This window comes from Seriola aureovittata, chromosome 1 (assembly GCF_021018895.1).
Source record: "Seriola aureovittata isolate HTS-2021-v1 ecotype China chromosome 1, ASM2101889v1, whole genome shotgun sequence".
Lineage (NCBI taxonomy): Eukaryota > Metazoa > Chordata > Actinopteri > Carangiformes > Carangidae > Seriola > Seriola aureovittata.
This window is the reverse complement of record NC_079364.1, coordinates 6,080,859-6,106,599: the sequence shown is the minus strand read 5'-3', so window position 1 is coordinate 6,106,599 and position 25,741 is coordinate 6,080,859. Positions and strand designations below refer to the sequence as shown.

General features: G+C 40.7%; 2 protein-coding genes across 2 annotated transcripts in view; both read left to right on the top strand.

The window, feature by feature from the left end:
- Positions 1–496: 496 nt before the first annotated feature.
- On the top strand, positions 497–5,827 carry aph1b (APH1B gamma secretase subunit). Its single transcript, XM_056382933.1, has 6 exons — positions 497–781; positions 1,665–1,835; positions 2,756–2,829; positions 3,790–3,912; positions 3,999–4,126; positions 4,287–5,827. The coding sequence occupies exons 1-6, from the start codon at positions 669–671 to the stop codon at positions 4,452–4,454; spliced, it is 777 nt and encodes a 258-aa protein (XP_056238908.1). The 5' UTR covers positions 497–668; the 3' UTR covers positions 4,455–5,827.
- Positions 5,828–8,592: 2,765 nt separating this feature from the next.
- otog (otogelin) overlaps positions 8,593–25,741 on the top strand; it is a 56,568-nt gene continuing 39,419 nt past the window's right edge. The window contains exons 1-16 of the mRNA XM_056376626.1: positions 8,593–8,668; positions 8,826–8,883; positions 9,925–9,979; positions 11,874–12,837; positions 14,363–14,464; positions 15,239–15,396; positions 16,656–16,777; positions 16,987–17,195; positions 17,935–18,065; positions 18,432–18,538; positions 19,459–19,568; positions 21,156–21,281; positions 21,451–21,559; positions 21,995–22,041; positions 22,934–23,079; positions 24,408–24,540. Of these exons, the coding sequence (XP_056232601.1) occupies positions 8,593–8,668; positions 8,826–8,883; positions 9,925–9,979; positions 11,874–12,837; positions 14,363–14,464; positions 15,239–15,396; positions 16,656–16,777; positions 16,987–17,195; positions 17,935–18,065; positions 18,432–18,538; positions 19,459–19,568; positions 21,156–21,281; positions 21,451–21,559; positions 21,995–22,041; positions 22,934–23,079; positions 24,408–24,540 (2,653 nt within the window). The remainder of the gene's footprint in view (positions 8,669–8,825; positions 8,884–9,924; positions 9,980–11,873; positions 12,838–14,362; positions 14,465–15,238; positions 15,397–16,655; positions 16,778–16,986; positions 17,196–17,934; positions 18,066–18,431; positions 18,539–19,458; positions 19,569–21,155; positions 21,282–21,450; positions 21,560–21,994; positions 22,042–22,933; positions 23,080–24,407; positions 24,541–25,741) is intronic.

Here is a 25,741-nt window from a genome sequence, read left to right as displayed (position 1 = left end):
TCTCTTCTTGGGACACATTACATATTTTAAATTAGAAAAAAAAAATTAAGATTAGAGTAGAAGACGGACTAAAATCCAATATAAAAAGGCCATATATGGCTTAAGTGGCAATAATTGGAGGTAACTGATTTGGAGTCACTACATCACATTACATTACATGGAAGCTACTGAAAATAATCTGACAAAATGTGAAAATGTCATTTTAAGTTGTTAAGACAGACATTTGTCACAATTTTGTGGCGTTTTATAAACAAAAATCCAATGGGTTGATTTAGCAAATGATCTGCAGATTAATTTAAAATGAAAATGATAATAAGTTGTAGCACAAATCTGCAGAAATGTGTGGCTCTTTCGGGCAAACTGAGGCCCTGCCCGGTGTTAAGTGCGCGAGATGTTGACGATGATAAAACCGCTAGGTGGCAGCACTGCAGCATTGAGGGTCTCAGGCTGCCGAAAAACACAGAGGAGAAAAAGACGATAGTTTTTTGTTTTTTTTAATGGTCACGTGAGAAGACGTTCAACTGTGGTGGAAACGGAAGTGCACCGACAACAAGAGGCCGCGAATTGTTAAATTTAAAGACAACTATTTGTAAATCACCCTTTTGGGGAGCAAGACAAGGCGCTTGAGGTCGCGCTGCTCGCCGCCGGTTTCCTTACGAAGAGCCAAAATGACGGCGTCGGTGTTTTTCGGCTGCACCTTCATCGCCTTCGGCCCGGCCATCGCTCTGTTCCTGTTTACCATCGCCCGGGAGCCGCTGAGGGTCATTTTCCTCATAGCAGGGTGAGAGTTTTAATTCATATTCATCAAAACGGAATGAGAGGAAACGGATCTTCATCACAGCAGGGCGATACCGACACTGCTCTCGTGTTTGATTTAGATAAAACCCGGTATTTAGCAGAGCTAGCTTGCTAGCTAACAGACCCCATCATTAGCTAGCTAACTTACTACCGATAGTTCCATTTTCGGACATAGTGTCTTAAGTCAAAAGTCAGAGTTGCTTTTAACTGAATACATTCCCTTTTTTTTTATTTCTTACATGTTTTAGTTCATGATTCAGCTTGGAGATGAATAAAAGAGGTCCTCTACAGGTGTTATACCAATTTTAAGATGGATTAGAAAATTCAATTATGAAGACCTGTTCAGTGCAATCTTTGAGCTCATCTTTTTAACCAACGATAATGATATTTTTTGTTTGCTATACCAGACACACCGTATATGCTCTGTGTTCTCATTTGGAAGAAAAAGGCAGAATTTCATATTGTTCTCATGATGGTAATTAATAATTAATTCAACAGAATATTGTTCTGGTATTTGTCTAAGTACATGGGAACTTTATTTTGATACAGCCAATGAGATCTTGCTTAAAGGTAAGGCTGCAACTAATGAAAATTGGTTGATTTCATTATGTTTAGCCGTTTGTCTACAAAATGTGTACAAAATTCTAAATTCTAAAAGTCTAAAATTGTACTCATCAAAGTTTCCCCTTTGTCTAACCAACAGTCCAAAATCAAAACATATTCAGTTGACTGCCACATAAGACAAAGAAAAGCAGCAAAAATGAGCAATTGAGAATAAATTAAAAAGATAAAATAAAATAATTAGGATTAGTTACTGAGCTTTTACATAACATAACTAAATGTGTTTTTTTTTTCTCTCCTGTTAGAGCGTTTTTCTGGCTGGTGTCGCTGCTGCTGTCCTCTCTGGTTTGGTTCATCTCGGTACAGATCAGTAATAAGGACAGTGTGGCGCAGCAGAAAGGTCTGCTCGTCTTCGGCGTGGTTCTCTCTGTCCTGCTGCAGGAAGCCTTCCGCTTCGCTTACTACAAGCTGCTGAAGTAAGTCAATGCCACACACACTCTGCTGTAACACTGACAGGATCTGTCTCATTATATTCATCCTGAAATTTCTCTTCGTCCAGTTAATTTTTTACTGATACTAATATCAGAATCAAAAAACTCTAAGTGTTTGTAGATATAATGCAGTTATACTTTATAAGTATAATGCAGAGATAATTGCAGAGTTCTGTGTTATTTTAGGAACCTGCTTTTGATTTAGTTTTAATCTTTTGATGAAAAAATTAGTCCGGAGCAGCGACTGAACTTTCAAATTGAAATACTTACATATAGCTCCTCATAAATAAATAACAGTGCTGTCCAAATGAATACTCCACATGAAGTAAGCAAAAAGTGAGATTGGTTGTGACACAATTCGCGAACAGAAGACAGCACTGAGGGTGAAGAATGGCAAGGAGCGTACAAACATCTGAAAGAGGCGTCAAAGTGGCAGATAGATACAAATCACAACTTCCAGTTAGGACTTTCACAATAAAATCAGAGCAGAAAGAGGATGCAGAGATTTGTGAGTTGAGCCTTTAGCCTTGAGGCTTTCTATCCAGGAGATCATATGCACAACTTATCATGTGATCACATGAGTTCTACTAGATCTGTGGGAATACTCGAGACTCAGATGGTGGATTGCGTGGATTATACCCTTAAAGATTGTCATATTATCTTTTGTCCAGATCGCCCACTCCTAGCCTGACTAGTAGTTCCCAGCATGTTCACCTTCTCTGGTGTCGAGCTGTCCTAGTTTATGACAGCTTCCCACCTTTTCGTCTTTTTCTGTTGACGGCTCATTGTTATAGCTCAGATCATCTTCCACTCGATGACATAGATTTGTATTATTCTTGTTCTTGTTTACAGCGAAACTAGGAACTGAGGCGCTGATGTGTGTGTTTGTGTGTGTTCTCCTGCAGGAAAGCGAATGAAGGCCTCCTCACTCTCAGTCAGGAGGAAACCATGCCCATCTCCATACGCCAGCTGGCCTACGGTACAGTTAGTCTTCGCCACACACATACAGTCTATGGTCCGCGCTTCATAACACAACCTGTTTTTATTCAACACTGACTGTTGGCATGCAGATATTAATCCAACATTACAGCTGATGAACAAGATGATCACATTTTTATTCACAAAAGAAAAAAAAAAGAGGAGGAAGCATGGATAGTCCATCGTCTCTGGACAGCTTTGATATTGATATTGAGCGTCCTGAGCATCATATGATAAACAAGCATTTCTGGTATAGATCCCTTGAATTTGATTTGTTCAGGACTATGCAGTGAGTTACATTTGAAAAACAAACATGTATCAAACAGTGTATCTGCTTCTAAATTAGACTCTTTGCATAATGGTTGATATTTATACCGATACAGATATTGAAACAAGAATTTCCTAAAAACATCACAGTGCTCTTTTTATTATTTGGACTATCAAGTAGGCTTGGGCCAATATCGAATAATATCGAATATCGCAATGTTTCCAGCCATATCCGATATATTTAATATCGGGCACAAAAGAAGTATCCTAACATAACGGTAACAAAGACAAACAAACAGATATACAGGTTATATATCAGGGGTAATATACAAGGTTTGACACAATCAAGTACAAACTGACAGTGGTACAGTCAAAAATATATTAAAGAATTTATTTATATATATATTTAAAAAAAATTATATTAATATTTAAAATTTGGAGCACAAATAGATATAGATAGGTAGATATAGTTCTAATATAGGACTCTATAGGATTCTGCTTTACAGGTACAAAAAGAGGGTTTAGTTTTTAACACCTTACATTTATGAATATAAAACTTAGCCAGTAATATGATGAGGTTGCACAGGAAAAATTAGTTTTACTGTAACATAAAATACAACAAATATCGGGCAGGACAATTACACACCTTGAGTGAAATTTACCTGCTTCCTCTGTTATTGTTGTTTTATCTCAGTGTCCGGCCTCGGCTTCGGCTTCATGAGTGGAGCGTTCTCTGTGGTCAACATCCTGGCTGACTCAGTGGGGCCGGGAACTGTCGGGATCCACGGAGACTCACAGCACTACTTCCTGTCCTCGGGTACCAATTCTCTTCTGTGCTGCTTTTAAGCTTCACAAATTAGGAGAAACAGCTCAGTCAGAGTTGTAACGCTCTTTCTGTTTCAGCCTTCATGACCATGGCCATCATCCTGCTTCACATGTTCTGGGGCGTCGTCTTCTTTGACGCCTGTGAGAAGCAGCGCTGGTGGGCGGTGGCTGCTGTCGTCATCAGTCACCTAATTGTGTCTTGTCTGGTGAGTGTTGCTGATGGTGAGGTACAGGGGAGTGATGTTTGGATGGGTGTGAGATATTATAAATTTGGATCTTGCATAAGCCTCAAGGAAAAAACGTGGGCTATGCGCGGATGTATATTCACGTCTTGTGTTGATTTCCATTGCTCCTCTTCTCCTACAGACTTTCCAGAACCCGGAGTACGTCGCCAGCCTCGTTCCCACCTACGTCATCCTGTTCCTGATGGGCATCTGGGCGTTTTACTCCGCCGGCGGCTCCCTGAGGAACCTCAAACTCTGCCTCACCTGCAAAGACAAGGACTTCCTGCTTGCCAACCACCGGCCCAGATAACGCAGCACGCCGGGCAGCGTGCAGGACTCTATCCAAAGATCCCCGGGTTCACACACACACACACACACACACACACATGCACACACACACGCAAACACTGAATAGAAGGAATGAGGAGTGTTAAACCTGTGTTAATCTGCTGTTTGACCTAGGAGGTGTTTTATCATCTTAAGTCTAAAAACATAAACGTAAAAGCAGTGGAAGTCTGTCAAAGGAGAGGAACAAAGCTCAGAGGCTCAGTTTGTTTGTATGGATTTAATTTACATGTAATGATAGGGTTTTATTCAACAATCCAAAATATCTCTATTTGGCTAATAGTGTCCCCTGTTTGTTGCCCAACACTACAAAAAAATATTTCAAGTCTCAGAGAGACCACGCTCTTTACATTCTTCACTTCTTTCAATGTTTTCAACTTTTCTGACAGCTGTCTTCTTTCCAACGTGTCAAACCTTTCTGGGGGTGGGTTCATCATTTTTGAATAAAAATCTTTGTGTATATATTAATGCATTTTTGAATTCCCTGATGTGTAGATAGTTAGAAATTTTAACCTTTTTTCAAGTTGTGATACACCATCTTTAGTGTGTGTGTGTGAGAAGTTGCCTTTGACTCTAAATGAACGCAGATTTACAGGAGCTGAGAGGGGACATGGCTGGTACTTATTTATTTCAACCCAGTTATCCTGAGATCAAGAATCAGTTATTTCTTTGGGACACAAATTACACCATCCTGACTTGTTGTGGTCAATCAGTTTACTTCCAAACTGTTTTTCTGAGTCTAAATCAAACATCACAGCCAGTTATTTGAAGGCTAAATTCATGAGCTGTTCATATCAACAAATTAAAGTTTCCTTGCCTTTTGATTCTTACTATTGTTCTTCCTGTTATCTCGAAGTTGATCCAGGATTCAGATTCTGATCCATAAAATGATTTCTCTCTTGACTGTAAGAAAATTCCAAGCAGTAAACGGTCTTATCTTAACGTACTTGAGTTGAATTAAAACTCTTAGCTTCCTTACAGATTGGAGTACCTGTTTTTATGTACTATTTTGTTTTTCTCATGCTCCTGCGTGCACATAAACACAACACTTTAAACTCATAAATAAGAACATAATCAGGCTGAAGTGTTGGCTCAGTGATCTTTGAATGTTCGATTTCTTTGTTGCCTTTTAAAAATGTTTTAGTTGTTTGTGTGCAAGCGCAGGAGTTCATGTGAACAGTGTCCAATATTTTAGTAATTCCACACTATGAATGTTTTCCTTTGCACCTGATTCTGTTTTGCTGTTGAACTCCATGTACAGTTTGTATAGACGACGGTCTGCCGTGGTTCATGAGGATGGGATGGATGTTAGCAACGAGTTAAAGATGTAAATTGTAACCCTTTTTGTGTTCAGTGTGTCTTTTTCCTTGGGCTGAGACTTTAGGAGCAAATTTTGCTTTTTTGCACAGGTAGAGAAGAACCCTTTCACCCAGCTGCCAGTTTATTAGGAACACCAGGCAGTCCCGAAATAAATCGTCCTTCATGGAGGTTAATATATTCAGTTTTTGATGAAACGGTTTCAGAGACGAGAAATAACAGAAACGCCTGCCAGTATAAGACAAAGCAGTTCAGCAGCAGCACATAAGTTCATGTCTCCTGCTAATAAAAATTATATAATAATAAAAATAAGTTAAAGAATTACAAGTAGATAAATAAGTAACAATATATAAAATAGGGTTAGTTAATCAAAACTGCAATATCATGTCTCTATGAGGACATGAGGCAGGTTTTCATTGCTGTAATCAGGTGATGTGGGACAAAATCCACAGTCCTCGTTTTGTGCAGAAATTAATTCTCAAGTTGATCTGAAGCGACTCTAAAGATTCAGCAGAGTCCAAATTAGACAATGGAAGTGGTTGTCTTCCAGAGTTACAGTCCTTTTAGTGTAAAATGTTTAGCTGCAGAGGAGGTACAGTAACAGACTGCTGAAGCCATATATTAATAGGACTTTTGTCTGCAGTCACTTAAATTGGAAGCGCTTCAGGGAGGGATCTTTTAATGTCCAGAGTGAACGGGAAGAATGATTTGCTTTAATGTTCAAATGATCACCTGACTATTGTTTTACGACGGACCTGTCAGTCGTTCCTGCTGCAGCAGAAACACTTAAATCTAAAGAAGACAATCAGTCATTTCATGGGAGCTTTAATGAGCAGTCTGCAGGGCACAAAGCAGGCGCCAGGTTTCCAGTACCGTGTGTGTGTGTGTGTGTGTGTGTGTGTGTGTGTGAGAGAGCGAACGATGAGGCAAAAGTGTTGTACGCCTCAGAAAGATGCTTTCACATCCGTTCAGACAGGGACCTGGAGGAGTTGTGGGTGTATGTGAAATCAAGACACTGTAAAGAAATCATAAAGAAATCTCTTTTTTTTATGGTTCCTCCTTAAACTCCTAAAACTCCCCTCCGTCCTTCCCCCTCCCTCTCTCCTCCCATGGTCCTGTTTCCATTTATGAAAGCTGACACCTCCTGGCTGGGCCACACAAAGCCTGTTGGGGTCTCTGAGGGGCTCAGTCAGTCAAAGGCCTTTTTACCCAGACGACAGACAGACGGACGGACGGACGGACAGACAGACAGTCACAGGAAGTGTTTCTTCTGCCCAAAGCCAGACTTTCACATGCAAATACAAGTCTGTGCAGCCGGTGACTCTGGGGTCACCTCAGAAATAGTGAAGGTTCTGCTCCTGAGTTTTGTGTTTCCTGTGTCGTATTAGAGGGTTATGTGTTCGGGTTCAGGTCGGGTCGTCACGGCCTGAACAGCAACCAGAGGAGAGGTCATGTAAAGGAAAAGGAAACCATAGAAAGGGTTTCACTTTGGAACAACACAGCCTGGAAAATATAATGATAACTGAGCAAGGCTAAAATTCCACTAACAGCCCCCAGAAATTACATTGGTCATCACCTCAACAGTGCTTATGTTGATGAGATGAGCAATAAAGTGAGTTTTCACCTGTAGGTGACTTTATTGTCTTAATTTATATCTGCCAATTAATTTTGCACCGCTCATTTAATTTTCTATTTCCAATTCAGTCCATAAATTGAATTACTAATAAAATGCAAATTGTACCATACATCATCAGACAAAATATCATGTTTAAAGTCATGTGGGCATTCACATCTGAGAACAGCAAGTAAGAAATACTCAACTCCTTCAGAATAAAAAAAAAAGTTGCATTTCAAATCTTCCTAAAGTAAAAGTACAGAAGCAGCATCAGCTGAAAGTGCTTTAAAAACTAAGAGTTCTGTAGAGTGGCTCATTTCATAGTGTTATTCAATAATTACTTATTTTCTTAAAACAAGTGAAAAAAAAGAAGTATACTAATATTAGCACTAGAAGTATTTCACCTTGTTTTTAACTCAAACAAACGTATTTCTAATTCACTGACTAAATCCATTTGTTTCAAGTATTTTTCTGAAATCATTATTTCTTAATTCTTATACGTCTTGTATCAAGATACACACTGAAAATGAGTTGAAATATTGTGACTGATTGATATCTGATTGATCTGTTTGATAGTGGAGTAAAAATGACAATATTTGCCAGTAAAATGTTGTGAAGCAGAAGCATAAGGAAGGAAGTAAATCACAGTACCTTCATTTTCATTCGGTGTGATCATTTCCATTCCCTCCAGTCTGTTGCGATGCAGCACCACTGATTGTAAACCACACGAGGGCGCTGTTCTCATTGCTCCTGTCAGACTCGAGCTCTAGGGCTTAATAAAAGTTTGATTGATGATTTTAATTGTTTGTTTATTAACGCTTATTTGATTAAACGTTGGATGTTTACTAATCAAACTTAATCTGCAAAGAGACGTGGTTTTAGTGTCATGTCCCCGTGTCTCTGTTTTCTGATCATGGCTGGACTCAGTAGATCAGATCATCAGTATAACCTCCGCAGCAGATCACCTGCGTGTTTGCGTGTGTACGGCCCCGCCCACTTGCGCATATTTTATGTTAATGAGCAGGTGCAGCGGTTCTTGAGGCGCGCACCGGGCCGCCTCGGGGATGAGCCGGATGGAGCAGCGCAGGGAGCAGCGGGAGTCCAGCCGGAGGGTTTTCACCAGGTGATGCTGTCCAAACCCGACTGACTGCGGCGGATCCGCGAAAGACGAATGGATCCCTATTTAAGACGTGGCTGGAAAAGGCTGTTTCACTTATTATCTTTGTATTTTATCCTAATTTATCAAGGTGAGTCACCTGCGAGGGGAAACACACACACGCGACTCTGATCTGCTGTTGATACCGCGGGAAAACCAAGTGATTTCCACGTGAAAGTGGAAAATACTTGAGCACTCTTTATTTTATTTTTTATTTTCTACTATTTATTTATTTTCTGTGATTCCAGCTCATCTTTCCAGGGGTGTTGAGAGAGTGAACGTTTCTAACTGGGATCAATTTAATAAGTGAGTTATTATTATTTTCTAAATATTTAGCAATGTATTCTTTTAATTATTTTATCGTAATATTTAATGTTTTAGTTTGATATTATTTACATTTTGTTATCTACAGTCCAGTGCAAAAGTTTTAGTCACTAAAAGTAACATAAAGACACTTTCACAAATAATGTCAAATCGTTTTTATTTATCAGTAAACAAAAAAGCTAAATCAGATCTCCTCGGTACAGTTCTTCAGGTGCTTGGCAGGAAGGTTGTTCCAGCAGGTGAACCTGCCACAGTTCTTCTGTGGATTTAGTCTCAGTGTCTTCTGTCCCGGACTGACTCCATGATGTTGAGATCAGGACTCAGTGGGGGTCAGACCTTCTGCTGCAGGACTCCTTCTTGCTTTTCTCCTCTCTGAAGATAGTTCTTGAATTTTTAGACCAATCAGACGCCTCCCTGATGTTACTGAGTGATAGATAAGAAAGTGACTAAAACTTTTGCACAGTATAGTACATGAATTTTCTGGTATTAGTCATATGTGTTTTATTCCCATAGGATATAATTATAAAAAAATTGAAATTATAATAACAACATTATCCAAAGCATGTCATTGTTCTCACAAGGGCTGAAATAACTGGTGGTGAATTATGTTTTTAAGCAAAAATTTAACTAAAATTAACTGGATTTCACTTCTGAAATGTGAATATTTTCAGATTTTTATAGGAGTCCTGGTACAAAACAAGCAAGTTGTATATATCAACTTGGGCTTTGGGAAAATGCGAGGAACATCTGTCACTAATTTCTGACACTTCAGTTGATTAATTGGCAAATTAATTAAGAATGAAAATAATTGTCATTTGCGGCCCTAGTTGTAACTTTGATTTAGTTCAGCTTTTTGCCAGTAGCATTTAGAGGAGTGGACGGTGGTTGGTAGCTTTTTTAATATGTTTTTATTCTGGTTGTTTGGTGGTTTGGTTGGTTCCTGGTTTGTGGTGGGTTTGTGGTGTCCGAGGGGGGGAAGCTGCAGCAGGAACAAACCTCTCCTTGTTCTCTCTGTCCCAGCAGCGGGAGCAGCAGGATAAAGCAGCAGAAATGGGACACCGCTTCCCAGGGAGTGCAGGTAGGCAGCCGCATTGATCACTGATGCTGATGGAGCTGCTTCAGGCGGCAAACACACAGCCAGAGATCACCAAAAAAATCTGCAGCGCTCACACCAAAACACAGAAAAATAACAAACCATCACATGAAGAGCTTTTATTCCACTAGTTTAGACCCAGTATTTTCATTATTTGCTCATAAATGTAGATTCACAGACAATGCATGAATATAAGTGGATGTATACTAAAATATATTTATATTTTAAATAAACATAAGGATGTGAACATTATATAAATGCTCTTATGTGGGATGGTGTAGTTACAGGTGAAGGGTTTAAACATGTTTTCAAAAATTTTCATGTTTGTTGTCTTATACACTTGTCTCATACACACCTTATTATGTTATGATTTTATTTTTATGGTAAAGATTCACACTGGTTGAGTTCAAACATTTTAAATCTGTCAAGTGTCTCCCAATATGTGGATTTCTATACAAAAAAAAAAAAAAAAACTTTCCCATGAGACGTGGCTGAAACTGCCTGGATGACACATAAAGATATACAAACTGAAAACATACATTGTTCCCTACTTCAGTGTGTAAAAGTAAAAATCTGTCCACAGCGATATTTTTTTCCTCCCCTCGGAAACAGACATGTGAAGGAGTCCCAGCAGGGATATACAGTGGCTGCTCTGTTGTCTCACTCTTCCTCTATCAGAGCCCCCATCAGCCTGAATGTGGTCCCTCCTTTTGTCTGGCTTTCCTCTGGCTCAGAGAGGCGTGAGAATCCGGTCCAAACTATGGTGGCTGGTAAAGGAACAAAGCAATTAGTAGCACAGGTCACAGGTCACAGGTATGGAGAGCAGGTCTATCTCATGTCAGATCTTTGACATAACGCGCGATGGCTCGCTCATGATTCACTCAGTGCATCGTGACATCTGGGTCGACACTGCTGTGTTCATGTTTGAGCAGCACTATTTCATTATCTCTACTGATACTGATCAGTGATTAATAATTCATAGTTACACACCCCTCATATCCCCCCTACCCTCACCTTTGCCATCTGCTTTGTCCCTACTCTTTGAGATGAAAGTCTCGGTTTGAGAGCTCAGAATCCAGGAAGCTCAAAGTGTAGAAACAACGTACTAATGCCAGTGTTTTTAACCCAAAGATGCTGTTACTCTTTATTTTCTGTTCAATATCTGAGCGTCAAGATCTTCCACCTTTCAAAAACGTTTAATTTCTGCAGCTCCACATTCTAAACTGTAAAACCTGGCAATTAAAACAGATTTATCTGCAGGAAGAATAAACATTTTAGTTTAGCAAACTACTCGACCCTCGCTACACATCTCGTACAACACAGATCATCCAGAAAGGGGAAAACACACAGGGGAGGTGGAGGTGGGTGGGGTTGTCGACCTGGATGGGAAAGCTGTGCTGGAAGTCACAGAGGAGTCATTAATGAAGGTTGGATGACAGGTCTTTTCTCTCCAGCCTCTTCTTTTCCCAGCGCTGCCTCAGTTCCATCCTCACCGGTCCGGACTCTGGTTTGGCAACAACCTGCGTAATTCTGGGAGGAATTTTTTCCCCAACAAAACACAGAATTGTGAAAGTTTTGGGTGTCCTACGTTTTAATCAAATCTTTATTAATCTGTCACCCGAGAGCTGAGCTTGTTTTTCAGATTTGCTTGATATTGTATTAATCTCATGGGATTAATTAAAAGAATCAGACGGCGTTACAAGGACTTAATTCTGCTTTGCTGAAATTGACTCAACCCAATATAAAAATGATCTGATTTAAGATATTTTGTTGGAAGAAGCTCTGAAACATTGCTAGGCAGGATCAGGTTTTGGCTGTATGACTGAATGGTTGCAACTGTTGCATGAAATAAGTGTTGATAAAGTTTCTTTCCTTGAAGGACCTCCAGACAGCAGCTGCTGCGTTAGAAACCAACACATCTTCCTCCAGTCGTTCACTGGTCAGCCCGGCCGCCATGTCCAACCTGACGTCCAACCTGACGACCCCCAGCACAGAGAGGACACCGACCCCCTCATGGACCCTCAGCTCGGACCAATCATCTGCAACCACAGCACCGTTTAGTCAAACACCATCAAGAACAATATCATCCAGCCGATCACCAGGCAACACAACACCATCCACCCAATCACAAACCAAACCAGCACCGTCCAGCCAGTCACCAACAACCACAGCACCAGTCAGGCAAACACCAGGCAGCACGACACCATCCATTCAATCTCCAACAAAGATAGGAGTCTCTAGCCAATCACCAACCACCACAGTATCAACCAGCCAGTCACCAAGCAGAACAACACCACCCAGCCAATCACCAATGACCACAGCACCAGCCAGCCAATCGCCAGCCACCACAGTGCCAGCCAGCCAATCGCCAGCCACCACAGTGCCAGCCAGCCAATCACCAGCCACCACAGTGCTAGCCAGCCAATCACCAACAAGCACAGCACCAGCCAGTCAGTCACCAGTTGGCAATGCACCACCTAAGACCTTATCTGACCATTCAGCAGGCAGTAGTACAAAACCTAGCCAATCATCATTGAGCCAAACACCGCTGAGCCAATCAACAACTGGTTCAAAAACTTCAAAGCAATCATCACTCACCTCAACGTCCCCTAATCACTCACCAACCACTTTATTACCAGCTAATCAATCCACAACCAGCTCAAAAAGACCACACCACGTATCATACGGCTTAACGTCTCATAACCAATCATCAAAGCAATCATCACCTGGTTCAGCCTCACCAGTCAGTGGAGTCTTTTCACAGGATGAGCGTCCGGTCAATATTTCACTGCTCACCAGGCAGGCGAAGGAAGCCCTGAGGTCGTCGTTTCGTAAGCTTTCAGGTGGGTTTATACGGTTGATACGGGTGTTGGTGTTGGTGATGGTGTTTTGAGGCTTCTATTGGGGGATGTTTGAACATTTCAAATCCTACACATAGTGGCATTGAAGGAAGAGTTTGACGTTGTGGTAAATATGCTTATTCATGTTCTTGCTGAGAGTTAGATGGACAGATAGATACCACTCTCATGTCTAGGGAACTATTAGATTAGCTTAATTTAAAGGTGTGGCTCTCGTGACAACCCGTCGTCACAAGAACCAGGCGAAACAACAAAGGTAAATAAAATGTTCTACCAGCACATTTAAAGCTCATTAACACATTGTATTTCTTTAATCTGTACATCAACACCCCTTCCCCTTGATTCCAGTCTGTACATTAAGCTAAGCTAATAGCTCAATAGCTCTATAGTTAATAGACACAAGATTGGTGTCAATCTGTCCATCTAACTCTCCACAAGAAAGCCAATAGGTGTATTCCCCAAAATATTGAACTATTGTTTTGAGAGAATAGTTATGAGAAAATAGTTTTATTGTTAGTGAACATTAATTGTATGCAAAATCATCCAATTCTACTTTGATAATTGGGCTGCACTAAGCACCAGTGAATGAATGAGCTCTCACCACCTGTTTCACCTGCTTTCACAAACCTGACGTAACGGTGTGCTGGATTTTTATGTGAAGAAGCCCGAATAAATCTAACCACCACACCGTTTGTGAATGAAGCAGCAGAAAGTTGTCTAATGTGGCTTTAAACTGAGCAACAAGTGAGCCCTCTGTTTTACTCCCCCATTACTGAGTGAACAGAAGGAAAATAGCTTTTATCTGATTCATCGATACCACCCCCCAACCCTCCACCACAAACCTCTTTATCATACCTGTGTTTAAGTGGGACGTGGCTGACTGGGCAGACAAGCTGTAAGCCCACCGAGCAGATGGTGTTACAGCAGGATGAGGAGCCATCGTTTGGTGTCTGGTGGTGCGTTCAGTGACTGGAACATTTGTTGGGGCTCCACAGTGCTGATAGGTGGGGGGTGGGGCAAACAGGTGGTGACTTCTGCTTAAAGTTGTGACCTGCAAATTCTCAAAGTCAGTCGTGTGTTACAGTGGTTCTTCGCATCCCAGGACAAAATAATAACATTTAATCAATTTATGTTACACTGCCTTTTTGGGGCCCCTGGGGGTCTGGAGCTCCTGGACATTTGCCCACATTGCCCGGTTGGTAATCCAGCCGTGATGTACTGAGAAACTTTTATGGCAGTTGACATAGATTTTATGGGACATGAAAGAAACATACAGTGTTTCTTCTCCTTTTTTTTAACCTGTGAAGTACCAAATGATCACAAACCAGAAACCCAGCACTCTCTCAATCATTTCCACTCGCTTATTTGAGTCTTATTTATGTTTCAATCAGGTAAGATTCAGGTGCTGAACTCTGAATGATGAAATGATGAAACAACCTGAAAAGGGAAAATTATTCCTTGGTCGCTGATGAGCAGCAGCGTAATCGCGTGTTTGCTTGTCTTCTCTCAGCAGAACCATGTGTGCTTCCCTGCCTGAACGGAGGACGGTGCGTTCAGTCGGAGTCATGTGACTGCAGCTTGTACCAGGCCACCGGACACAGATGTCAGACAGGTAAACCACACACCTGCTGTTCTTCTTCTTCTTCTTCCGGCCCATTTCACTCACTCGTTGAAATAAACAATCATCATCATCCATTATAACATTATGTATATATATATATACAACACAGCACAAACTACAGTTATTTTTACAAAATGAAATTAAAGCAACAGCTGAGTGAACATTTTAATTAAACTAGATTAAAAAGTCTTTGTAGTTTATTGTTTTATGTCATGCTGCAATTATCTGCAATGTTTGGCTATAAGGGGAAAGGCACTTATTTTGAAGTATTTTGAACTATTATATGGCCAAATATGAGTTTTTCAGAAGTAAGATTATTCAGTTTGTACAAAGGAATCTGTGCTTTTGGTTCCCTAAAAATTCAAAAATATAAAATGTCAGGTTAACACAACAAGTGTCATTCTTATTAACAAGTGACTTGGTCTATCATATCAAGTTCTAAAATCTTGTGTTTTAAAAACAGGCCAGATATAATTTCATCTAATTACACGAGGACGACTTCAAATGAACGATCACGCTGGTCAGCAACTTAAACAAGTTTTGACTAAAAGTGATAAATGGAGCATTAAATTAATTGTTTAACATTCTGAGAAGATGGATAATAATCTTGTGAATTGTTGAGGGAGCTGGGGTCAGAGCAAGATGAGTAAACGGCTGAACAGTAACCTAAGTGATCTGATTAAGATACTCTATATGTTTTGCTGTGGCAGTTCTCTTGTCTGAAGTAAATGCATGTTTTGATAATCATCTTTTTCTCTCGCCCAGTCCCAAATCCCGGCTTCGATAGGGAGATGACATGCAGGACGTGGGGTCAGTACAACTTTGAGACCTTTGACGGCCTTTACTACTACTTCCCCGGTCGATGCACGTACACTCTGTTGAGGGACTGCGAGGAAACCACCCAGGCCAGCATCGTCGTCCAGGTCAGTTCAGACCCGCCTGCACCAGGACGAAATAAATCCTCCCGACTAGAAGCTGCCCAGAAGGTTTCGCTTCAACGCTTACAGTCGAAGAAAGTTTGGACTCCTGCTCTAAAGCGCACTTTCCTTTCTGACTTCAGTCTCAGCCTGAGGAAAAGATTTACCCTGAAGATTAGTGAAAGCTATCTGGTTATTAGAGTCAATTACCATTAAATACCGCAATTACCCACTATGCCTTGAAAGCATCTGCAACAGACTGGGACTTTGTTCCCCCGAAAAGGCAGCAGATACTGTAGCGGCGTATGGGAAAACCAAACCAAACAGGGAACATGAAAAGAACCATATGCATTATGATTGCTGATAGTACATTAATACCAGTATTAATAACAATGAGCATTTCAGGAGCAAAAAGTAAATATAAGACCGCACTGATACAAATCTAACAACCTGAACATGTTGGAGGGGTGTGAGATGACATTTTCTTTTTTAGTAGTTAAAGCCACACTTTACTCATGAATGCCTTGTGTGTGTGTGTGTGTGTGTGTGTGTGTGTGTGTGTGTACGTGTGTGTATGTGTGTGTGTGTGTGTGTGTGTGTTTTAGGGTCAAGTTTCAGCATTTAAACCAGTATTTTAGGGAGAGCTGGGGCTGAAACTGCTGTCTCTGCTTCTTTTTTTTGTTTCAGCTGTGCAGTAGCTGCTACAGTATTTGCTGCTCTACAGCACCTGCTGTTCACACAAAAGACATTACAGACATCGCAATTATAAATAAAACAACTCTCTCTCAATATAACTCTCTTTAACTCAGGAACTGAAGAAAAATCCATCAGATGAGTTAAAGAAGACAAATTCAGGCAATAAAGAGAACTTTTGAGTTTTCAAAGGAGAAGGCATAATGTCAAAATGCATTTTTAAATTGTTTTTGGAAACAATGGAGGTCCATGGCTCAGAGGAATAAGGGGTGTGTAGTTGAGGCCATGGTCCGACCCACGAGAACTGATCGACTCATGTAATAATATAGTATAACGACAGAGTACCCATAAGTTAGAATGGTAACATATTGACGGACGTCCCATTACTAGATGGCCTCCAGTTGGTTTAAGCCTTTTCATGGAACTTGCTGATGATAAGAAAAACATATAAAGCAAATTATTTCCAAACTAGAGACTATTCAAAAAAAATTAACCTGCGGTTTCCAACACAAACAGTTTATTTTGCTTCCTAATGGATGGACACCTGTCATGTTGCATGTTGCTGTTTGCAGGTCCACAATGATCCAGGATGCGGCTCTGCCCCTTATACCTGCCAAAGATCAGTCAGCCTCTTCCTGCCATGGGAGGGCGAGGTCCGGCTGCACGCCACCAACGTAACCTTCAAAGGTCAAAGGTCAGCAGTGTAACACAAGACACAAAAAAACATCTTTGTATAAAAAAGTATTTTATTTGCACGTTCTCATCTTTCAGAATTACTTATCTCAGGATTCATAATTTATTTCAGCTGATCTGCTTGATGTGTTTTATTAGACGTGTTTGCAATATGCTCTAAAAGTTGGTGGCGTCTGTTCTCACTGTGGACTCACTGTCTCTGTCTTTTAGTTTGGAGCTGCCTCATCACATCCACGACCTGCAGCTGGAGCAGATCTCGCAGTATGTTCTGGTCACGCAGCAGCACGGCTTCACGCTGGCCTGGGAGGGACGCAGCGGCTCCGTCTACATCAAACTCAGCCCAGAGTTTGTGGGCAGAACCTGCGGCCTGTGCGGTAACTTCAACGCAGACGTCCAGGACGACCTGAGGACGAGCTACGGTACGATCATTTTGTCTATGACATGATAGTCCAGTAATGAAGCAGTGATTTAGAGCCTGGAGGTCAGAGTTAAAATGAATTTAAAGAGTGAGAAATGAAAGTGAAAGCCTGTAGTGAGAACCTGCTTCATGCTGAAATCATTTAAACGCAGCGAGAGATCCTGCAAGTCACTTAATCAAGTTATCACTCGTTAAATCTGACCGTGGGGCGTGAGACCTGAATCTAGCTGGATCAGATTATAATCAGTCAGCACTTAACCACAAACAAATCCAGACAGATTGTAATCAGATCAATCCAACCATGTGAGGACGTGTTCAGTGATGCATCCAAGTATAGTAGGTACAATGACAGAAATAAACTTTAGTATTTAGATTGAACCAAGAAGCAGAACAAATAGGCCTCAGTGGTAGTTTCTAGTCATTTACTTTATTTCTGATCACTTTTCAAAATATCCAAAAAATCCAAAACAGAGGACAAGCTATATCAAAAAAAGATTCTGTGCAAAGGAAGTTATTTCCTGCATCTTAAATGGCAGCCCACTCTCTCCGTTTTTTTGGCCATGAATGTGGCAGTTGACTGAGTTTTTATAAACATGCTCTGGATTACTGCACATGACATCCTGTGAGTCTGTAACGTAATAATAAGTAAATGCAGAATGTTCTTGACATTGTGATCCTCTCTCTTCATTTCTGGAGGTCAGTCCGTCTCTAAAAAAAAAAAAACCTTCTGTCTCTCCCAGGCGTGCTGACTCATGAAATAGAAATGTTTGGGAATAGCTGGGTGGAGACGCAGCCACACGATCCCCAATGTCCCACGGTGTCCTCTGGCTTCTCTTCACCCTGTGCTGCAGTCGATGCTCACGTCCTGCTGGTAAGGTGTCTGATAAGAACTGTCGCCTGCAAACAAACAAACAAAAACAAAACATGCATCCTCTAACACAAACACAAACACACTGACAGTGGAACTTAGGGTTAATACTGGACCTGAAACTCTGAGGACAGTTGTGTTTCAGATGACATGAGAGTAACAGTAAGTTCTTTGATGTAGGACTAATACTTAAATCTATTATGGGCTCAGTTGTGAAATAATTTTTGCAGACCATTAAAGGATAGCAGTAGCTTATTTAGGTTTTAGAAATCACATCATTCGTTGTTCATGAATTTGTGTTAATTCGTTGGAAAATGACCATGTTGAATGATGATTGAAAAACTGTCCATGTGTAATTTGTGGCTGCAGAAAGTGGAGGAGGTGTGTGCAATGCTGCTGGATCCGCCGTTTGAGAGCTGCCATGACTTTGTCAGCCCGCTGTCCTACATGGCCAGCTGCTCCAACGACCTCTGCATGTAAGAACAACACATTCAGACCCACTTTATTGAATGTTGGAAATTTTCTAGCTATAGTTTCTCTTAGTAGCAGTATTTAAAAATACACCAGGGCAGAGAGCAATGCATGATGCTCTGGTTTGCTGGTCTTAATTTATCATTTTATTGTACTTTAATTGCTTTATTGGTTTTATATGTCTCATTTTTATTGATCTATCATATTATTTTTTTAATCACATTTTATTCCTACTTTTTAATAGTTATATTTTACACACCTTTCTACTGATTGGTTGTTAGTCTTAATTATTTTATTTTCTTAATGCTTAAAGTATCATTTTTGTGTTTAATGCTTTATCTTTACACTATACACGCAGTTTTTGTGGTTTTAAATTGATGCTTTTGTGCTTCCACCTGGAATGATATGTGCTATATAAATGAAGTTTTGCTTGCTTTTTGCTTATCCTCTGGGGACCCTAAGTTCACAAAGAAGACTGTGGATTTACTTTCTGGTTTAAAAAATGATACCACTCACCAGTTTCTCAGTTGTGTCTTTGTGGCTCAGGTCCATGATCCTGAAGGTGCCCTCCTTCTGTGAGTAACATTAGCCTCGGCAGCATTTTACTACGACTCAGGCTGATTTGGAAAAGAGTTTAGTTCTACTGTTTCTGTTTCTACAGTTTCAGTGACAAATTTACCTTATCAGATGATTCACTGAGAACATTACTGATACCACACTACACTAAACACTAAACTCTTCAGGTATAGTTTTTCATTTAAAGCCTACATGGAATATTTATCCGTAAACTGATAATTCTCCAGTTTTTCTCAGGAGACACAGCTGGTGGGCAGTTACCTGTTTGAGCTGCACGGTCCGATCAGTTCAGCGTACCTGGCTCTGGCTCCACTCAACGAGTCCTTCTGTGTTTGTTACTCTGTTGAAGGTCGGGTCCCAACGGTGATGTGGTATGCCAGGTGTTCAGCGAGTACGCGCGGGCCTGTGCCCACGCTGACCACCCACTGCACGACTGGAGGCAGCGCATTCCTCAGTGTGGTACGTTTCTCCAGGTGTTTTAAACTGTGTGTCACGGAGAGGGCCGAAAAGCTGCACGTTTCAGGTCAAAAAAACTCTACACCGAAAGAAAAGGAAAAACGGAGATGGAGTACGAATTACTTATTTCATAATAATGTGTCTTGTAAAAGAATTTGAGATCTTTATATAACAGTTAGCTCCGATCAAGTATTTTGATTGGACGAGAGAGATTCCATGAGGGCTGATACAGGGTATATTTGCACTGGGACGTTGAACTAAGTGTATCACTCCGCTCCAGAGGTGTTCTGTTAACCGTTAATTAGCGTTACATTAACGGTCGTTACCCTATTAGATTGTAACAAATTTGTGCAAATATGAATATATTCCAGTAATAACATTTGAATTTAAATATGTATGGTCCTCAGAGGAGGATGAAGGGACGAAGCCTGGATACTAGCGCACACCTGAGGTAACGTGTAGACAAAGTAGCAAGAGTAGCAAGTAGCTACAGTAGCAACAGTCCAGTTGCGGAACTATTTGTTTTGGCGTAGCCAAATAAACAGTAAAATAAGTGGAAGTGTGATATTGCTTAATTCGTGTAATTGTGAAATTCCAAGTCATTACTTCAAGATACGGATGCAATGCACTTCTGTAGGTTGATGGTGTGCACATTAAGGATTTCAGATGGCGTATTGTCTGGTTGGAATATCCAATATGGCAGAAGATACTCAATTATATTAGAAAACGAACAGAAAAACACAGAAACACGGTAAGTTACAGAAGGTGTAGTGGACCAGACGCTTGCTAAAAGGAACAGGAAATAAAGTTATTCAGTGAATATTTCACAAATGCTTACATTTTGAGTCCATTTAATGTCAATATGGAATCACATACTAAAACGATTTTATACATTTGTCGTAGCCTACTTAACGTAAGCTAAAGAACTGTTAGCTAACTGTTGCTAACGTCAACTCCAGCAGAGTTAATTTTCAGTAGAGTCAGCTTTCTAGCTATCATATTTTTGTAAAAAAAAAAAAAAGAAAAGGCAAAATGTAATTACTTTCACTTTCTTCTTTTCAGGGGTGTCTGGAAACCCACTATGAAATTATTTTATAAACTAGTTTGTCGTAGCCTACTTAACTTAAGCTAAAGAACTGTTAGCTATCTGTTGCTAACGTCAACTCCAGCAGAGTTCCTTTTCAGTAGCTAACTATAATGTTAGCTAAAGAGCCATCAGCTTCGCTAAAATTAAAACAAAAAAATTATTTAATTTCAGTACTTTCAGAGGTATCTGGAAAGCCACTAAAATGAATCTTATTGATCACATTTTTGTCTATTTTTTCTAAAAAAATGTCCAAATGGAATCATATCATTCAAATTGTTAAAATGTAAGAACATTCCTTTGATTCAGTTCTTCCAGTGCTGTGTGGAAACCCACTAAAATTATTTTATAAATCAGATGTTTGTACTATCATAGCCTACTTAACATTAGCCAAAGAACTGTTTCCAAAATGTAATCATATCATTTCATTTCAGAACTCAAAATCTGTCCTGTCAGTCTTTGCAGTAGAAAGTTTTTGACATGTTATGTTTCATTTTTGCGACCAGCGAAGCAGTGTCCTCTAGGCCTGCAGTACAGGGAATGCATCAGCTGCTGCCCAGAGTCCTGCAACTTGGAGCGAACATGCATCGACAGCAAGCTGGCCTGCTTGGATGGATGCTACTGTCCGGATGGTGAGTTCAGATACTATCTATTGTACTGCAAATACACCTTTTCTTTCGGTCTTTTCTTCCAAATTTAAAATAAAACATCCATTAAACCACCTTTCCTCCTGTAAATAATTTCTCATTCGTTTCTCATTCTTCTGTCTCAACATCTGTTTCTGCTGTTATCCCTCCTCAGGTCTGATCTATGAGGATGGAGGCTGTGTGATGCCCTCTGACTGTCCCTGCGAGTACCATGGCATGTTTTACCCCTCTGGACAAACGTTGCAGGAGGAATGCAACAACTGGTGAGAAGCTATGCCGTTATAAAAAGACTGTGGACGTTATGATAAGACTGTGGATTAGAGCTGTGATTTACCCGTTCAAATACTACTCTCTTATCCCATAAAACATGTTTCACGGTGAGGAGTACTGGCTTTTTGTGCTTTGACAGATCTTGTTTTCCATAATAACCTCATCTCACCGGCTGCCTTTGGACCTTAAATGAACCCTAGATAGGCGCTTGTGAGACCTTGTGAGACCATGTTACATTACATGTCATCATCATGTATAAAAAAAACAAAAACAGCATATTGTCCTGCAGACTCAACGCAGTCCTTTTAATCTTCTCAGATCTGACCACCTGGGCTCGGTGTGTCCAGTTTCTGTCAGTGATCCTGCTGATTAGCTTAGCCTTTCATGTTTCCAGAGCCACCTGTGGATGTCTCTGCTTTCTGTTTCAGTACATGCGTGGGTGGAGTGTGGAACTGCACCGACTACAGCTGCCCAGGTTTGTGCCTTCTCTCAGTGGGTGATTTACAATTTTTACTATTAAATGAAACACTGTGATGTGAGGTGATTATTTTATTACAAACCGAAGATTTCCATAAAAAGTGATCTTCAAGCTTCAATGTTATATAGGGTACATGTTGACATCTCTAGTTGGGAAGCAAAAAACCAGGAAGGTTCCCACATAGGGCATGTGAACGGGAGAACCATCGTTTCCAAGTAGAAAAGAAGAGGATGTTTCCTAGTAAGGAACGAGGGAAAAAAGAGGGACTAGTAAGGGAGCAAGGCAAGCAAGGAGGAGGCTTCCCAGTTAGGAAACAAGAAAGGATAAAGTTCCCAAGTTATGGACCAATGAAAGAGGACGCTTTCTTTCTAGAGAGCATTGAAAGCCTCTTAATTAGGCAGCAAAAAGAAGGGCGTGTCCTGGGCAAGTGGAAAGTAAAGAGGGTAGCTTTCTACATAGAAAACAAGGAAGGAGGAGGCTTCCCAGCAAGGAAACCAGAAATAAGACAAGCAGCAGGAAAAGGAACAAGAAAGAATAAAGACACTTGAATGTCTTCATGGGGTTAGAGATGCAGGTTTACAGACTTCAACTCAGGAAATCTGGCAAAAGAATCAAATGACCATCCAAATTTAGAAGCAATCATGATCGAATTTCCAGCAAATCAGTAAAAGCTTCATCAGCCGCCAGTTTTCATATCTTCAGTAGAGCAGGAAGCTTCAGAGGACGTTTAAGTCACATGTTTCATGTTTGTTGTGATTATCTTCACAATTGCTGATTGCTGTTGAAGTGCTCTTGAGCAAGGCATACATCCAGTGGTTACAACGCTTTGTTGTACGTTTCTTTAGCTGAATAAAGGAAATAAGTGAAAAATGTTTCATTCTCTCCGCAGGCGAGTGCTCGGTTACTGGCGATATGTATTTTCAGTCCTTTGACGGGAGGATCTACACCTTTCCTGCAACGTGTCAGTACGTCCTCGCCAAGAGTCGCAACTCAGGGAAGTTCACAGTCACCATCCAGAATGCCCCCTGTGGAGCAGTGAGTTACCTTTAATCAGCATCGTTTTTATTTTATTAAAAAAAACATCCCAAATATGACTTTTTTTCTTTCCTTGCTTTTGACCCAAACGTCTCTCCACCTTGGAAAACTCTTGCACAACTTTACCACTTTATCCTCCGCAATCAAACTGTTCTTCTGGCTCAGCTTACAGGTGTGCAATTTGTCTGTCATGTAGATCATATCATTATTTTAGTGCTCAATAATCCCTGCTGAGTCCAGGTCGTTTTGTTTGATGAGCCACGCTGCGGCTCAGACAAATGAACGCCTCGAGGAAATGTTTCGATCAAACTTGGGCAGATAATGAACATGAAAAATGACAAAAGACAGAGTTTCTTCTCCTCTTCCCTCTCTCCAAGCCTCCAATTTCCCAGCAGCCTTTGAGCTGCTCAGCAAACCGGGGGGGGGGGGGGGGGGTGGAGGGGAGGAGGCAAGATATAAGATGTCCCACTCATCAGAGCAGAGGCCTGAGACCTCTAACAGCCAACTGAACAGGATTACCTTATCTGGCCTGACTGACAGAGCTGTGGACGGCTTTGTAGTGAAGAGGGAGGTGAAGAGAGGGACAGGAGGGGTGGGGGGCTTGGACAGAGAGAAGGTTATGCGAAAACAGGAGGTGAATGATGGGAAGAGTAGAAGGAGGAGGGGTGGGTGAGGTGGGTGCTAAAACCTTTCGGCTATGGGGCTCTGCCACTTATGAAAGAGACGATTCATAGAGGCAGATCGCTTACTGTCAACGATGCAGCAGAGGAATTAATCGTACTTTTACTAAAGTGATGTACTGAAGTACTGTTTTCAAGTACTTGTGTTTTGTGACACAAATTTTAAATTAAATGAATTTATAAAATAAACTTCAAGTAGCTACAATCAATATCTTTATATTAACAATGGATCACATGACCAGTTGTATGTGAAGGGGGAACCTCACAGTGAGGAACCTGCAGAGAACTATCACCTGACTCTACAGCTCCCCCCTTTACTGAGCTTCATAGCAACTTTCAGCTCATTCAGAGTCCATCAAAGTCCATGTCCACACTACTACATTTTAGTTTTAAAATGCATTTTGCTACGTTAATACTTTTGTGTCGTGGGCTGTGATGAACTTTACACAGACTCTTGTCTCTTTCAGTCCATAATGTGTTGGAGCAGGTGATTTGGGAGTAAAATTGTTTTTCTTTCCTACCTCTTATATTTCACTTCATTTCTTTCCCATTATTTTGCTCTCGTTGTGTGTCCTGTTGTGCGTCATAATTGCTGCTGTTTAGGAGAATGCCAGTGTGGTTTATGAAGCCATCTTGCCTCAATTGCAGAATCTGGATGGCGCCTGCATCCAATCAGTTAACCTGGTTGTTGACGAGGATCCAAGGACGGAGATAACACTGAGTCACGTTGGAGAGGTCTTCATGGCTGGGCAGTACCGCATCTCTCTGCCCTACTCTGACGGTAACCTCCTAATCTCTTATCACCTCAAAACATTGTTCACATTCAGCGCCCAGGTTCTTTCAGCCCTCTGCGGGTCATGACAGAGACAGATTGAGTGACAGCTGTGTTACTGAGCAGAAATTTTCCCAATACTTAACTGCATTGTGTTGCACAAAATGCCTTCCCTCTGAGTATTAAACCCTTTTCACGCCAGTGTTTTCATGACCGCCGCACTCTGTAAATTGAGTCAACAGCCTTTTGTATGTTTTGTGCTGAATTGTGTGGAATGATCTGATATTTTGGTCCCTTAAAGAATAAAAACAACACATACACAACAACTTATGCTCTGTTACAAACATATTCTGACAAATAAGTTTGCATTCCTGACTCCATTTGGTCAATTAATCAGGCAATCAGTCAATCAATTAATCAGTCTGCTCATGTAGAGCCTTTCATGCACAACTCCAAAAGTGCTTATAATAAAGTCCAGATATAAAGAAAAAATAAGAAATGAAATCTCAAAGTACAAACCCTAACGGAGCCAAGACTAGTGCTGAAACACATACAAGATTACTTGATTAATTTTTCAGCAGAAATCAATCGACAGTACTTTTGATAGTTACTTGTTTATTAATCAAGTATTAATTAAAATGCCAATCATTTACCGATTCCAGCATCTCAAATGTGACAATTTCTTTGTTTTATATCATAGTAAATGAAACATTCCTGATATTTTATGAAGTAAACAATAACTGATTAATTGACCCAATGTGAAAATAATCATTAGTTGCAGCCCTACACAAAACACAATAAAAATAGAGTGGGAAGAATCCATTTCAAATTATGTCTTAACCGGTCAGTACATACATAATATAGGGAGAAGTCATCATCCACCAGACTGTCAGCACAGTGTTCATGCCCTCTTAAAGAGCAATTTAACACCAGGGTGAAAAGCTGCATCACTGATGGGTGTGTCGAGCAGTGATGTCACGGTGTACTGCCACACCCAGGAGTACACTTCTACATCACTGCAAGGTGAGAAGTGAAACCACTGGAGATCAGCACAAGCAGGATTGTCATGGAGTGTTTAGTTAGTCTTGCTGAGCAATGCTGTGACTCACATAGTGTGAGTGTTTCTCCGAAGTTAAGGATTTTACATGCGCTAGTCACGAACCACAGTGAAATCCTGCAGCTTCCCTTTATAGCTAATTGTGGCTGTTAC

Coding starts and splice junctions, on each gene's coding strand:
- aph1b (XM_056382933.1), top strand. CDS start 669: ATGACGGCGTCGGTGTTTTTCGGCTGCACCTTCATCGCCTTCGGCCCG. Junction 782..1,664: donor GTCATTTTCCTCATAGCAGG/GTGAGAGTTTTA, acceptor CTCTCCTGTTAG/AGCGTTTTTCTGGCTGGTGT. Junction 4,127..4,286: donor ACCTAATTGTGTCTTGTCTG/GTGAGTGTTGCT, acceptor CTTCTCCTACAG/ACTTTCCAGAACCCGGAGTA.